Source organism: Entelurus aequoreus, linkage group LG28 (assembly GCF_033978785.1).
Source record: "Entelurus aequoreus isolate RoL-2023_Sb linkage group LG28, RoL_Eaeq_v1.1, whole genome shotgun sequence".
Lineage (NCBI taxonomy): Eukaryota > Metazoa > Chordata > Actinopteri > Syngnathiformes > Syngnathidae > Entelurus > Entelurus aequoreus.
In genome coordinates this window covers 29,017,546-29,035,045 of record NC_084758.1, presented here as the reverse complement: position 1 = coordinate 29,035,045, position 17,500 = coordinate 29,017,546, and the positions used below count along the sequence as shown (strand labels likewise).

The window sequence follows — 17,500 nt, the reverse complement described above, 5'->3', positions numbered from 1 at the left end:
TTAGCCAATTAGTTTTTAATGTTCTGGTCCATCCTTTCAACCTTACCTTGGGACTCAGGATGGTACCCCAAACCTGTGTTCTAGTCCGAAAGCCTTTTCGACCAAGGCTAAGTGAGGTTGTTTTTTTTGTTTTTTTAAATGGTTGCCGTTGTCTGACCTAATCTTTTTGGGGAAACCATGTCGGGGTACTAGGTCATTCACAAGTCATTTAATTACTGATGTTGCATCCTCTTTTGAGGCTGTTGTTGCTTCCGGCCAACCACTGTGATTGTCAACACAAGTCAGTACGTACCTTTTCCCTTGTACCGTATTGATCATATCAGTGAAATCAAAGACTATACATGATTCACCCTGACCTCCTCCATATTCTAAATTTGATTTACTAAAGTACTATCGATGTGTAAAATTGTTATTTTCAAATTAAAATTAGTTATAACTTCTTACCCACGGTAAAAACGTTAAAACTATGGAATGTGTCAGAGTCGGATGATTGTCGATTTTGTTCCAAGGAGTCTGTATCCACCCTCACTCACCCCCTTCTGTTTCTGAAAAAAGGACTGTGTTAGTCATACTATCACTTTCAGAAACATCTAAGAAAAAGGTCAGCTAATAGTCAAGTAGCGGAGGACAGGTCATGTTTGAGGTCAATGATTGTCTCTTTAGCCTCTATGGTCCACTGGGGGTGTTGTTAGGGTAGGGGACCCCTTAGCAATATCACAATTAACTCAAACTCAACTAAACCCTAGCTTTTATGCAACTTATTCAATATGGTGAAAGTAACAAATATGCTTATATTTATATTGTCACCAATACTAGAAAAATACTACCCTTGTGGCGAATGCTTTAGCAATAGTATTTTGAAATTTTACCACACCTGGTGGCCCCAATAATTCATTAAGTCAAGCTCATGTTGTAGAAAGTTGAATGATGCAGACACGTTTGTTACTGAATACTTTCTATCAGACTTCTGTCTTGACAACTATGTGTATGTAATGAGCAACTATAATTATTTGATATGCTTAAATGTGTAATGTGTCGTTTCAGCTCAGCTGTTGTGTAGCTGCTAGCTCCTCGTAGCCTACAGGTGTCTAAAGTGCAGCCCATAGTTATGTGTTTAACACAACTATGTGCTAAACCTAAACAATTGAAAATGTGGTATTTGGGTGTCGGTGTAATGTTTGGCAGCTACGCCGTGTCTTATCATTGCACCTAAGTTCTCTGGTTTTGTAGGCGAGACAGAGAGCAAGGGAACAATGTGGGACATCAATTGTGTCCATCTTATATCATGCTAGCTGTTGCAAAGATAGGTCAACATGAGCAACCACACCATGAGTTCCAACATATATAAATATACAAAGGAGTCAAAGGTCTCCTGGTATGAGTGTCTAACTGGTGATCATAACATATGGCGAGTCGGGTGGCAGAACACACGGAAGCATCTCAGCCAGTCAGGGTTTTCACTGTTAGAGCAGTTGGATGTCAGCCATTCCTGTTGTTTCAGGCTGTGGTAGGAGCCTTGGTAGTGGTGTCGCAGCTTGGTGGTTAAGCCGTCAGGTAACACCAGGAATGTTCCTTCTGTGCGATTTGAATGTCAGGGTACAGTCTGTAAAGGAGGTCCAGCAATCTGAACCGGAAGTGGTTTGGTGACAGGTAACCTTGTGACCCCAGCGAAGCCTTCGACCTTTAAAGAGGAAGCACACAGTTTCTTTGGTCCCTCTGCATTCAGAATCAAATGGGTGGCGCCAGTGTCAATCACGAACTGATAACATTGTCGTTGACACTCATGTCCAGCAGGGGGCCAGTCTGTATCTCCTGCTGGGGCTCCTGCGGTGGGCGTCCTTTGCCACGCTTTTGTGTTCGTTTGTTGGCACTACGGAACCTTTCCCGTTCGAAAATGTTCACGACTCCAGTGACCAGGCTGGTCACAGCCGAAACAGTTTCCACCCCGGACTGGCTTTGAAGCATCGTGTTGTCCACCACCCGAGTCCAACCGTCTGGTCGCACGTCTGTTGAGGATTCTTTCCTCCACCTGTTGGAACTCAAAAGCAAGGTCACCCACTGCTGAATATATCCTAGCTGATCTTTGACCTTTTGGTTCTTTTAACCTTTTATTTTCAGCGATCTGTAAATTAAGGAGTTGCTTCCTTGCTGCTCTGTCATTAGCCTTATCATCCTCATCTTGAGGAAAGAGACTGCGCATAGCAGTAGCTATGTTTGTAACGCATGGTGTTATCGGTGAGGTCGAAGATTCAGCCATTAATCCTACTTGTTGTTCTGTATTTTTGCCATCTTGTGTGGAAACACAACGATACAAAATGCTTCTAACGTCTCCTATTGATTTCTTCCCATTTCACTCAAACAACTAAACAAACAAACAAATAAACAAACTTGCAGCTAACCACAATCAACAGCATACCATTTACGAATACCTTCATTTGTCACTTTCTCATCTTTTCTTCACTTTCGTTTTCCTTTACAAACAACATCCTGTATCCATCTCTTCCTTACACTTCACACAATGTTTCTATTTTCTGTTCTCCTAGAAACCATTCACATAACGTAAGGTTATAAACATCCTTTTCCCATATTTTCTCAAACCATCCTCTTCACCCTCAATCTTCCTTCACCTGCTCTCTTTTTCTCTCTCTCTCCTTCTCACTGGAGTAGGGGGCGGTGGCCTAGTCAAAGTCTGGGTGGGTCGTTTGAATTGTCTTGCGCATGCGCGGCAGGCAAAACACCAATCAGTCTAGTCTGTCCTATTTGTCTCATTAATCATCGGTTCTTTTGCTGCATTTCGTTTTTCCACGTAATCCCCGTTTACTTTTATCATACGCTAAACTCTTAAATTCTCGAGCACCAACCCTGCTCTTTTTTTCTCTTGACCATTTTCACCAGCGCACACACACACACATGCACGTGTAAGCACTCACGCACACACAAGCAAGTGCCTACAGCCCTACGCACACACACCCACGCACACGTAAGCACTCTCTCTGCGTTTCACTTTACCATAAAACTTCCAGTTACTTTTTTATTTTATTTTTTATTTTACCAGACGTTTGAGTTCACAACTTTTCGAGTATTGTAAACTCCCTCTTAACCCTTTCAAGGAACGTTCTCTTTTCTTTTTTTTCTTTTTTCTTTTTTTTTTTCTTTTTAAACTTTACCTGCTAATTCCATTGTCGACAACAGTGCATTCAATGGATTATTAAACAGTAATGATTCATCACATTTTCCCCAGCCGTCATCACATTCTTTTCTGTCACACTCCTTGGCCATTGTGTCTATTTTTCCTTAATTTTAGCGCACACTAAAGTGTCGCCGGGACCTCACAACCGGGGAATCTTTATTGTATTTATTACAAATGGCCTCCAGCCGTGGAATTTATCATATGGTACAGAAGGGCCTCCTCCCGTACGTTTCTTAATTTTAACGCACACGTTAATGCCGTAGGGAACTCGCAACCAGGGAGTATTTATTGTATTTTACAAATGGCCTCCGACCCATCCTTAATTTGTGTGCACATAAAAATGTCAACAGGGATCTCACAACCGGGGAGTATTTACTGTACCATATGATGGGCATCCAACCCGTTACTCTTTTAGGCGGCGACCAACTACCCAGGGTGAGCCACACCCAACTATTAGTTCACTCGTCAATGAAACTGCCCGTCACGGTAATCGAGACACAATGACGTGAGTTGACCACTTATTTACAATTTTAATGCAATGGCAGGCTCTGCAAAAATGCAATCAATCTATCAAAATCACCATTCTGTGTCTGGGGTACAAAGCAGTGTTTAACTTACAGACTTCTGGGCAGACTCCTAATGCAGATTTTATCTAAAAAGAAAGGTTCTGCTTACCTTGAATTATGTTTTGGCCATGTGAGTCTGTCCAGAAGATTGCAAGAGAAGGTCCAATTGTCAGCGTGTCATCCCGGACGAGCCCCCAAATTGTTGCGTTTGACCAGATGTTCCTCCAAGTGGGATGTAAAACGCTGGTCAGTCCCAAGTTCCTTAATGACATATCAACTGAACTCAAAGGGTACCACCAAGCACAGAATAGGTATTTTGTAATTTTATTGTCAAAGCTTTGGCAATAATGAGACCAGCCTCGAACAACACATACAAATGCGCAGCCCAAGTTGATCTGGCCTTCCACAGCCAAAAGCAACTCTTTTCACCCAAAGAAAGCCCCCATTTCCCCTCCCCCCTCCTCCCAACACTGATAAGAAGAGAGACTTGGGGGTTGTGTTCACATTCCTGATGGTTTACGACCCTATCTAACCAGGCAATCTGAAGACAAAGAGAAACTAGTATACAGAGTAAAAGAAAGGGAAAAAATGAGCTGATTCAAACCTGATTATGAATAAAGAAATAGCTCTTAAACATATGCATTATCCACAATATATATATATATATATATATATATATATATATATATATATATATATACACTACCGTTCAAAAGTTTGGGGTCACCCAAACAATTTTGTGGAATAGCCTTCATTTCTAAGAACAAGAATAGACTGTCGAGTTTCAGATGAAAGTTCTCTTTTTCTGGCCATTTTGAGCGTTTAATTGACCCCACAAATGTGATGTTCCAGAAACTCAATCTGCTCAAAGGAAGGTCAGTTTTGTAGCTTCTGTAACGAGCTAAACTGTTTTCAGATGTGTGAACATGATTGCACAAGGGTTTTCTAATCATCAATTAGCCTTCTGAGCCAATGAGCAAACACATTGTACCATTAGAACACTGGAGTGATAGTTGCTGGAAATGGGCCTCTATACACCTATGTAGATATTGCACCAAAAACCAGACATTTGCAGCTAGAATAGTCATTTACCACATTAGCAATGTATAGAGTGTATTTCTTTAAAGTTAAGACTAGTTTAAAGTTATCTTCATTGAAAAGTACAGTGCTTTTCCTTCAAAAATAAGGACATTTCAATGTGACCCCAAACTTTTGATCGTGACTGTACATTATATATATATATATATATATATATATATATATATATATATATATATATATATATATATATATATATATATATATATATATATATATATATATATATATATAATGTACAGTCGCGATCAAAAGTTGACATACACTTGTAAAGAACATAATGTCATGGCTGTCTGTTTCCAATAATTTCTACCACTCTTATTTTTTTGTGATAGAGTGATTGGAGCACATACTTGTTGGTCACAAAAAACATTCATGAAGTTTGGTTCTTTTATGAATGTATTATGGGTCTACTGAAAATGTGACCAAATCTGCTTCCACAACTATTTAGGTGACTGGTTTTTTTTTTAGTTTGTATTGCATACATACAGGTAATGTTAAACAACTTAAGAAGACTAGAAACATTGTTATGCTGTAGCTATTAAAAATACTAAAATAATTATTGAATAATTCCTACTTTGCGGAAATGAATTTACCATTGAACACGGTCAGGCTCAGAAGCAATCAACAGCAATAAATGAAGGTTCACTGTACATACCAATAGTGACAAGATATGTTGTCAAAACATTTGACGGAAAATGTAAAAATCCAACCTTTTTTTTTTTTTTTTAAATCTGACCTTTTTATTTTATGTAATTTTTTTTTTAATCTGACCTTTTTTTTGTCAAGTTTATCTTATTTTAGTTTTGTCAATTTTGAATACAAACCAAAAAAAACACAATAATACAGTAATAAACTGATATAAAACATAGTTACCTTATAATGAAAGCACATTAAAATTAAAACTGCATGATTAACCTTCAACCTCAATGTTCCTCAGCATGTGGCCACTGATGATGATGATGATGTGTTGCCACAAATAAGAGATAAACAAGTTCCAGTGTTGGCAGAGTGCCCGCTCAAGCACCCACAATGCATCTGCTTTGCCGTTAACTCCTCTTCTTGTCTGTTTAGCGTTAAAACTTTTATTTTTGCTCAGCTCGCGGACCTTCGTGACGAGGCCATCTGTGGAGATTTGGCACCGCAGCGCGCGGATTCACTTGACGACTTGCCGCGATTCCAGCGAGCTTCGGAAGCTGCCGTCTTTGCTGGGATTCGTTGAATCAAACTTAAAATTCCGCTATTGTCAAAAGGGAAAGAGAAACTTAGTCAAACTATTTAAACATGTCATTTCAAACATGTTGCAACTTCAACATGGGATGACGTTTCGAAGCAGCTTTTCTGCAATATGCACAACAAATCCAAAATTGGGCCTGACCTAAAAAATAAAAACATCTTATATTAAGGATTACGTTTATATTTAAAATGCGGGTTTGCTTAAATACTCTTTTTTTAAACTGAATATTTATTGGAATTTTTTTAAAGAAACTTTATTATAATTGTATATGCACCAGTGGGGGAAAAAACCTAGTATAATTACATTTTGTTTTTGATAATAAATGGAATTTATTATCATATATATATACACAGTACAGGCCAAAAGTTTGGACACACCTTCCCCTCATTCAATGTGTTTTCTTTATTTTCATGACTATTTACATTGTAGATTGTCACTGAAGGCATCAAAACTATGAATGAACACATGTGGAGTTATGTACTTAACAAAAAAAAGGTGAAATAACCGGGATTTTTTAAAAATTATATACCGTATTTTTCGGACTATAAGTCGCAGTTTTTTTCATAGTTTGGCCGGGGTTGCGACTTATATTCAGGAGCGACTTATGTGTGAAATTATTAACACATTAGCGTAAAATATCAAATAAAATTATTTAGCTCATTCACGTAAGAGACTAGACGTATAAGATTTCATGGGATTTAGCGATTAGGAGAGACAGATTGTTTGGTAAACGTATAGCATGTTCTATATGTTATAGTTATTTGAATGACTCTTACCATAATATGTTACATTAACATACCAGGCACGTTCTCAGTTGGTTATTTATGCCTCATATAACGTACACTTATTCAGCCTGTTGTTCACTATTCTTTATTTATTTTAAATTGCCTTTCAAATGTCTATTTTTGGTGTTGGCTTTTATCAAATAAATTTCCCCAAAAAATGCGACTTATACTCCAGTGCGACTTATATATGTTTTTTCCCTTCTGTATTATGCATTTTCGGCAGGTGCGACTTATACTCCGAAAAATACGGTACTAAATTCTTTGAAATAGCCACCCTTTTTGCCTCTGATTACTGCTTTGCGCACTCATGGCATTCTCTTCATGAGCTTCAAGCACACCTGTGAAGTGAAAACCATTTCAGGTGACTACCTCTTTTTCCCCTTGGGAAAAAGTAATCAGAGCAAAGGGTGGCTATTTTGATGAAACTAGAATATAAAAACATGTTTTCAGTTATTTCACCTTTTTTTGTTAAGTACATAACTCCACATGTGTTCATTCATAGTTTTGATGTGACAATCTACAATGTAAATAGTCATGAAAAAAAGGAAAACACATTAAATGAGAAGGTGTGTCCAAACTTTTGACGTGTACTGTATATATATATAGAGAGAGATATATATATATATATATGATCAACATAGACAAACATAACAAAACTTGATGACTTGCTTAAATACTCTTTACCATTTTTATTTTGATGCGCAAAAACTGATGTTCATTCTATTTCCAATTCTTAAATGCAAATTTAAAAAAAAAAGTGGGCCATGTTTTCCTATTTTCATTTCTGAAACATAAGTTAGACAACTATTTAATTAAAAAAAATTTTAAACGACAATAAGACAAAAATGTTACCGTTATGCTAAAAACATTTCTAAAAAGGGAATATAGTACCGTTTTTGATCCATTAGTACCACGGTACTTTACTAGTACCGGTATATCGTACTCTGTACTCATTTGTGGTTGGGTGGAGCCTGGCGAAAAAGAAACAACAAACTGTCAATACTTGACTTGAAACGATCTGATCTCCTTCCAAACTGATGAGGCTTTAAGTTCACAAACTGACCATGAATAGACATCGATATCGACACCAATATCAGGCTTTGTGGTGGAAAATTATAATAGTCACAATTTCCTTCCACGTCCTCCAATCTTCCTGATTTTGATGGCGGGTCGTTGTATTGGGAGTGACGTTACCGCCAATCTGCGTAATACCCGAGGAGACCAATTTTTTAAGCTTTTCAGGTGGAATTCTTTCCCATTCTTGCTTGATGTACAGCTTAAGTTGTTCAACAGTCCGGGGGTCTCCCTTGTGCTATTTTAGGCTTCATAATGCACCACACATTTTCAATGGGGGACAGGTCTGGACTACAGGCAGGCCAGTCTAGTACCCGCACTCTTTTACTATGAAGCCACATTGATGTAACACATGGCTTGGCATCGTCTTGCTGAAATAAGCAGGGGCGTCTATGATAACGTTGGTTGAATGGCAACATATGTTGCTCCAAAACCTGTATGTACCTTTCAGCATTAATGGCACCTTCACAGATGTGTAAGTTACCCATGTCTTGGGCACTAATACACCCCCATACCATCACAGATGCTGGCTTTTCAACTTTGCGCCTATAACAATCCGGATGGTCCTTTTTCTCTTTGTTCCGGAGGACGCGACATCCACAGTTTCTAAAAACAATTTGAAATGCGGACTCGTCAGACCACAGAACACTTTTACACTTTGCATCAGTCCATCTTTGATGAGCTCGGGCCCAGCGACGCCGGCGGCGTTCCTGGGTGTTGTTGATAAATGGCTTTGGCTTTGCATAGTAGAGTTTTAACTTGCACATACAGATGTAGCGACCAACTGTAGTTACTGACAGTGGTTTTCTGAAGTGTTCCTGAGCCCATGTGGTGATATCCTTTACACACTGATGTCGCTTTTTGATGCAGTGCCGCCTGAGGGATCGAAGGTCACGGGCATTCAAAGTTGGTTTTCAGCCTTGCCGCTTACGTGCAGTGATTTCTCCAGATTCTCTGAACCTTTTGATGATATTACGGACCGTAGATGGTGATATCCCTAAATTCCTTGCAATAGCTGGTTGAGAAATGTTCTTCTTAGACTGTTGGACAATTTGCTCACGCAGTTGTTGACAAAGTGGTGACCCTCGCCCCGTCCTGGTTTGTGAATGACTGAGCATTTCATGGAGGCTTCTTTTATACCCGCCTGTTCCCAATTAGCCTGTTCACCTGCGGGATGTTCCAAATAAGTGTTTGATGACCATTCCTCAACTTTCTCAGTCTTTTTTGCCACTTGTGCCAGCTTTTTTGAAACATGTCGCAGGCATCAAATTCCAAATGAGCTAATATTTGCAAAAAACAACGTTTTCCAGTTAGAACGTTAAGTATCTTGTCTTTGCAGTCTATTCAATTGAATATAAGTTGAAAAAGATTTAGCAAATCATTGTATTCTGTTTTTATTTACCATTTACACAAACCAACTTCACTGGCTTTGGGTTTTGTACTTTATTGATGCACATTATGTCCAGGCTTTTGCGGGCTTTATAAAAAAAATGTGGCAGGAATTTGACACTTGTGCTATAAAAGTATTGCATTCAGTACCCACCCCTAGTCACTTTTTCAAATGTTGACCCCAAAATCGGAAACAAGTCACTGTCAAGATAGCAGGAGGGTTTGTAGGGGGATGAGTGAGACACAGCTGCATAATCCAGGCTGTATTGAAGCATCCAAAATAAACACACCGACTAGGGCGTCCTAATTAGCTGCATTTATTTGCTATCCACGGGAGGGTGTTGGATCGTAACCTCCGTGAATAGCGGGTACGTACGGTAATTCAGGAGAAATCCTTGATTATCTGGTAATTACCTCTCTGAAAAAGGAAACTGTTTACCAGCCAGACACACTATGGCAGGCCTGTTGATATTGAAGTGATGGCCATCTTGACGTTAAATCTTTACAGTTGAGACCGACTGGAGGAAAGAGCTTTGCTCCTGACAAAGTCCATCTTGTGTCCAATTGTAACCAAGAGGTGATTTTGTAGCCTAATGGGCACACTGGTTGGTCCTTTTTGTGTTTCCAATCAACGCATCGGTTCTCATCGCAGTAAAAAAAACAAAAAAACAATCCATTTCTAATCGTCACGAAGCAATCAGCACTTTAGCCGAAATCATGTTGATGAGGCTTTGTGGATGTTTGCTGCACAGAAAGATGGGCAGTCCGTTAAAATCGAAGTCCTCCAAAAAACACACAAGGTTTGTCTTTTCTTCTATTTTAGTGTAGTCAATTATGAAAAATGAAATAAATTATCGAATTAATCGTCATTCTTATTTGTAACGATTCTTAATCTGTTCAAAAATATATTTACCGTATTTTACGGACCATAGGACATCACATGGACAGGGATAAGACATTCTGGAGGAAAGTTCTGTGGTCAGATGAAACAAAAAATTATCTATTTAGCCACAATACCCAGCAGTATGTTCGGAGGAGAAAAGATGAGGCCTTTAATCCCAGGAACACCATCCCTACCGTGAAGCATGGTGGTGGTGGTATTATGCTTTTAGGCCTGTCTTGCTGCCAATGGAACTGGTGCTTTACAGAGAGTAAATGGGACAATGAAAAAGGAGGATTATCTCCAAATTCTTCAGGACAACCTAAAATCATCAGCCTGGAGGTTGGGTCTTGGGCGCAGTTGGGTGTTCCAACAGGACAATGACCCCAAACGCATGTCAAAAGTGGTAAAGGAATGGCTAAATCAGGCTAGAATGAAGGTTTTAAATGTGTGGACAATAATGAAGAAACAAGTCCATGTCAGAGAACCAACACATTTAGCTGAACTGCACCACTTTTGTCAAGAGGAGTGGTCAAAAATATTCGGTACTATACCGCCTCTGAAAAGTACCGGTCCGACAAGAGAACAGGAAAACGAACGCATTTTGGCTTAAAAACTAACAATAAAGGTGAAGTTATAACACTGAAACATCCTCAGGAAGAGGTGCTTTAAAACATGGCTAGCCAGTTAGCGGCTAAAGTCTAGCCGCAGTCTGCAGGAGCGTATCTAGTCGATACTACTATGATTACGTCGATATTTTTGGGCATCACATCGTCTTTCGTTTTTTTTAAATGTATATTATGTTTATAAAGTCAGGAAATATGTCCCTGGACACATGAGGACTTTGAATATGACCAATGTATGATCCTGTAACTACTTGGTATCAGATTGATACCCAAATGTGTGGTATCACCCAAAACTAATGTAAAGCATCCAAACAACAGAAGAATAAGTGATTATTACATTTTAACAGAAGTGTAGATATAACATGTTAAAAGAGAAAATAAGCAGATATTAACAGTAAATGAACAAGTAGATTAATAATTCATTTTCTACCACTTGTCCTTAATAATAGGTAGATAAATGACACAATATGTTACTGCATATGTCAGCAGCTAAATTAGGAGTCTTTGTTTGTTTACTTACTAAAAGACAAGTTATTTAGTATGTTCACTATTTTATTTAAGGACTTAACTGCAATAATAAACATATGTTTAATGTACCCTAATATTTGTTGTTAAAATAAAGCCAAAAATGGCATTTTTTTGTGGTCCCCTTTATTTAGAAAAGTACCAAAAAGTATCGAAATAATTTTAGTACCGGTGTCGTAACAACACTAATGTACACTAAGATGTTTTTGTTAAAATAAAGCCAATGAAGCAATTATTTTGTGGTCCCCTTTATTTAGAGAAGTATCGAAATAATTTTGGTACCGGTACCAAAATATAACACTAGCCTTGACCCGAATATCAGAACGGTGTCTCGCACTTTACGCACAGGTTTTTAACATGAGTCTACTTTGCACACAGAGACAATCAGGGGCTTGTTTGAAAGGTCTTAAGATGGCGTTTAACCAGCAAGTCAGTGAGTTGGACCACTGACTCGTACTGATGCTGTAAAGACGGGGTGCACATGGGCTTAATGTGCATCACAGGGATTTAATATTAGGACAATTACTCAATAAGAAGCCACAGTGCAAGCTTGTAGTCTCTTCCTAACCATGCTGGTACTTAGAATGTGAGACTCATGCGTTGAGCCAGGAGCTTCATTACATCTGCACATCACATAGCATCAGTGCGTTGAGTGAATGATAATAATAATAGATTATATTTGTAAAAAAAAAAAAACACTTTACATTGAGCAAACAACCTCAAAGTGCTACAGTGTATTAAAAATAAATAAATAAATAAAAATATCATACAAATGAATAAAAATAAAAATTAGAACAGCCTAATAGCTAGAACTACAGTAGTATGCATATATCTAAAAAAAAAAAAAGGCCTTTTTAAAAAGAAGGGTGCTTTTTTAAAAGCATCCACAGTCTGTGGTGCCCTCAGGTGGTCAGGGAGAGCGTTCCACGGACTGGGAGCGGCGGAGCAGAAAGCCCGGTCTCCCATTGTTCCTAGCTTTGTCCTCGGAGGTTGGAGGGGTTAGCCTGTCCGGAGCGGAGGTAAATGTAATGAAAATGTTTCCTTTTGACATATACTGTACATATTCATCGTACAATGGCGCTTTCATAGCAATGTACGTGTAGTCGATAGCTCCGATTACAATAGGAAAACCGGCTATTGCTCGAAATTACGCTTTAACGTTGGCCTGTTCAGCTGCCTTGTACCACAATCTAATATACCTGGTTAACATCAGTTGGGTTTTTTTAATACCCATTTGTGTAAATGCACACTTGGCGGTGTGTTAATTGTTCACACGTCTCGGCTGTGCACTCTAAGGAGTAATTGTTTGACATGTTCTTATTTGCACATTTTAATATCACCTCTGTGTGTCACAAAAGTATCCACAGCATACAGAAATGTGTGTACGACAGCCATAAAGTAGGAGTTAGCACATTTCCACATTCAGTTCACTCTTGGTACCTCTTAACTTTGCCGTGAAAAAGGGTGTACGTCAGGTTTTCTGTGCGTACGCACTCTTAATACATGAGCCCCCCCAGGCCCTAATGTGGATAAGTATAATAGAAAATGGATGGATAATAAAAATAACAATAATATCAATAACTGGAATATACATTTCCGAGTATTGTAATAAAATGTTTGAATGTCCAGTAGGAATGGTTTTAATATTGAAGAATGCTCGTTTAAATGCGAGTGGAATGTATAAAGAAAGGTGGAAACAGTTTAACTGTGAATTAGGGTTGTACGGTATACCGGTATTGGTATAGTACCGCGATACTAATGAATCATATTCGGTACTATACCGCCTCTAAAAAGTACAGGTCTGGAAAAAAAAAAATGCATGCCATGGGTGGATCTACACCTGACATCCACTGTAATGATACCAAGTACAAGAGCGTATCTAGTCGATACTACTAGGATTACATCAATATTTTTTAGCATCACAAAATCTTTTTTTGTTTTAGTTTTAATTATAATATGTTTATAAACTCAGGAAATACGTCCCCGATCCTGTAACTACTTGGTATCGGATTGATACCCAAATTCATGGTATCATCCAAAACTAATGTAAAGTATCAAACAACAGAAGAATAAGTGATCATTACATTTTAACAGAAGTGTAGATAGAACATTTTAAAAGAGAAAATAACCAGATATTAACAGTAAATGAACAAGTAGATTAATAATTCATTTTCTACCACTTGTCCCTCATAATATTGACAAAATAATAGAATGATAAATGACACAATATGTTACTGCATATGTCAGCAGCTAAATTAGGAGTCTTTGTTTACTTACTAATAAAAAACAAGTTGTCTTGTATGTTCACTATTTTATTTAAGGACAAACTTGCAATAAGAAACAATGTTTAATGTACCCTAAGATTTTTGGTTGAAATAAAGCCAATGAGGCAATTTTTTGTGGTCCCCTTTATTTAGAAAAGTACCAAAAATTATCGAAATACATTTTGGTACCGGTACCGGAACCAAAATATTGGTATCGGGACAAAACTACTGTGAAATGGATTGAATGCAGAAATACTGTGATTGTAGGAAACATTTGAATGTTGAAGATAGGAAACTGAACTGCAACATACTATGAATTTAATTAATTTTTTTATTTTTTTTTTTAAATAAAAAAATAAAAATAATTAGATATATATTTTTTTTAAAGAATTAAAAGAATTGTTTTTTTTAACCTTTTTGTTAACATTTCCAGACTATAGAGCGCAACGATATATATAAGCCACACCCACTACATTTTAGAGTTGTTTTCCATATATTAGCCGCACCAGACTATAAGCTGCAGATACATACGTTGTGAAATTAGTTATTTACAGGGGAATGTTTATGTAAATGTTTATTTACATAATTGTATTGTTTCCAAACCATGTCTGTAACACGGCAGTAAAACGGCTGATCAAACAAAACAGAAGTGTTTGTCATGGACCCACTAGCTGCGGAAACTAGCTCTCCAATCACAATAACTACACGGACATGTCTCGTGGAATTTACTGTGGAATTTACTGAGGAATTCGTGGAACTGAAACAATACAAATAGAATGTTAGCATATAAGCTAATGCTAATGACGCTAACTTCATTACTTCACGATAACTAGTACAAATATGCATGAAAACACTTCGACAGACACCCTACATGGGAAGGTTTAGTAAGTAAGAATAGATTTAGTTATATTGTAAAACTTGCAAACGTTGCTTGGAGTAATGAATGAAGAATCCATACGAGTAGAAGAGCTCTAGACAATTACAAGACGGCACGGCACTTATACTTCTGGTTTGAAGCTTTAAACGGCAAGAAACGTTGTAAAGTTGCAACCCAGCAGCAACGGCCGTGAGCAAACTTGTACAAAAGACGGCGCCGTAGCACAAACAAAAACATATTTCATTGTGTTTGTCAGGTACTCGCATGGCTGCCGTCGTGGTGACCCCCAAGATGCAGGAACCAGGAGAACCAACAGCAGGTAAGAGGATTTCAATGTATTTAAACAGATAAGGAAGCAGTCGTGCATACAACCGTTCTCAAAACATGAAGTCAATCCTCGAGCACCGAGGAGCACGTGAGGCAGGCATAAATGGAAGCCTGCTGATTATTACCACCAGGTGTGGCGAGGCTGCCTAATCGACAGCAGGTGAGGGGAAAACGGCGCTCAGCGGGGACAAGCAGGAATAGAACCGAAATAAGAGCACTGATGGGAAATAAACACAAAACAGGGAAGCACAAACAGAAATGAAGTGACATATCTTCAGTGTTTTATAAAAAATATTTGCGTTATGGGCGTCAACGAAGAAAAATTAATAAATTAGCCACACAGTTTTATAAGCCGCATGGCTCAAAGTGTAGGGAAAAAGTAGTGGCTTATAGTCTGAAATTTACACTACATAATATTATTTCCATGTTATTATTTTTAAAAAATTTTAACACAAAGGTTTTTATGTGTATTTATCTTGTTATTCCACATTCAGTTCACTCTTGGTACCTCTTAACTTTGCCGTGACAAAGGGTGTACGCCAGGTTTCTGTGCGTACGCACTCTTATGCATGAGCCCCTCAGGCCTGTAATGTGGATAAGTATAACAGAAAATGGATAGATAATAAAAATAACAATAATATTACCGTATTTTCCGGACTATAAGGCGCACTTAAAATATTTTTTTTTCCCTCAAAACTCGACAGAGCGCCTTATAACCCGGTGCTCCTAATGTAAGGAATGTGTTTGGTTGAGCTTACCCACCTCGAAGCTATTTTATTCGGTACATGGTGTAATGATCAGTGTGACCAGTAGATGGCAGTCAAACATAAGAGATAAGTGTAGGCTGCACTATGATGGCAATGTGACTCAAGTAAACAACACCAACATTTTAAATGTTCCATTGAAAATATAGAGCAGGAAATAGAACCGAAATAAGAGCACTGATGGGAAATAAACACAAAACAAGGAAGCACAAACAGAAATGAAGTGACAGATGGTCACAGTGTTTGCATGTGTTTTATTAAAAAAACATTTGCGTTATGGCCGTCAGTGAAGAAAAAATCATAAATTAGCTGCACCGTTTTATAAGCCGCATGGTTCAAAGTGTTGGAAAAAAGGTAATGGCTTATAGTCTGAAATGTATACTATATACACTATATTGCCAAAAGTATTTGGCCACCCATCCAAATGATGAGATCAGGTGTCCTAATCACTTGGCCCGGCCACAGGTGTATAAAATCAAGCACTTAGGCATGGAGACTGTTTCTACAAACATTTGTGAAAGAATGGGCCACTCTCAGTTATTTCCAGCGTGGAACTGTCATAGGATGCCACCTGTGCAACAAATCCAGTCGTGGATTGTCCTCGCTCCTAAATATTCCAAAGTCAACTGTGGGCTTTATTATAAGGAAATGGAAGAGTTTGGGAACAACAGCAACTCAGCCACCAAGTGGTAGGCCACGTAAACTGACAGAGAGAGGACAGTTTGGAGCGGGCCCCTTCTCCTTCCAACATGACTGTGCACCAGTGCACAAAGCAAGGTCCATAAAGACATGGATACCAGAGTCTGGTGTGGATGAACTTGACTGGCCTGCACAGAGTCCTGACCTGAACCCAATAGAACACCTTTGGGATGAACTAGAACGGAGACTGAGAGACAGGCCTTTTTGACCAACATCAGTGTGTGACCTCACCAATGCGCTTTTGGAAGAATGGTAAAAAAATTCCTCTAAACACACTCTGCAACCTTGTGGACAGCCTTCCCAGAAGAGTTGAAGCTGTAATAGCTGCAAAAGGTGGACCGACATCATATTGAACCCTATGGGTTAGGAATGGAATGGCACTTCAAGTTCATATGTGAGTCAAGGCAGGTGGCCAAATACTTTTGGCAGTATAGTGTACTATCTCTTTTTTTCTACTTCTATTTCCATTTTATAATTATTTTTTTAACACAAAGGTTTTTATGCATATTTATCTTTTTCTTCGCATTTGTTACTCTGGTAAATAAATACCAAAAAGTATACTTGGTGCAAGAAATACAATGTATTTATTTTTGTTTGTGACACAAGCAGAGCACCACATCCAGCCGCTGTGCGCCTCTGTGGCACGTCCACACCTTTTGAGGGGGGCGGGGGGGGGGGGGGATCCACCTTGGGAAAACGCAGCAGTGCCCTCTGTCGCTTCCCCACAGGAAGTGCGTCGTCAACTCTCCTGCTCCGGTTGGGGCCACGGTGGATGTGTTGAGAATTTGTCAGGGGCTGAATTCAAGCGTGCGAGTGGCAGGAGGCGCTGGAGGTGATTTGTGGGCGACTCGGAGGCGGCGCAGAAGTGCTTGACAGCGTTGCGGGGTTTGCACAAAGTTCAGCTAACGAGGCGTACTGGAGGCCCCCTCCAGGATGTGGAGGTAAAAGGTCCGTGCTGACGCGGTGGGAATTAATTCCGACTGGAAATACCTGCTGGATGTGTGTCAGAGTAGTAGGAGGAGCTTGCCTTTTCCATGGTGGTTAACCTTCTCTCCCCATGAAGTTGTCATCACTACTAAGATCTAGTGCAGATCTGGTTAAATGTGCCGACTAGGGTTGTCCCGATACCAGTATTTTGGTACTGGCACCAAAATGTATTTCGATACTGTAACAGAGACCACCCAAAAAAAATATTATTG

General features: G+C 38.8%; 1 protein-coding gene across 3 annotated transcripts in view; it reads left to right on the top strand.

The window, feature by feature from the left end:
- LOC133645137 (major histocompatibility complex class I-related gene protein-like) overlaps positions 1-17,500 on the top strand; it is a 200,020-nt gene that overhangs the window by 165,366 nt on the left and 17,154 nt on the right. For all 3 annotated transcript variants that reach the window (XM_062039973.1, XM_062039972.1, XM_062039971.1), the window contains one exon: positions 14,768-14,830. In XM_062039973.1, the coding sequence (XP_061895957.1) occupies positions 14,776-14,830 (55 nt within the window). In that variant the 5' untranslated portion in view covers positions 14,768-14,775. The remainder of the gene's footprint in view (positions 1-14,767; positions 14,831-17,500) is intronic.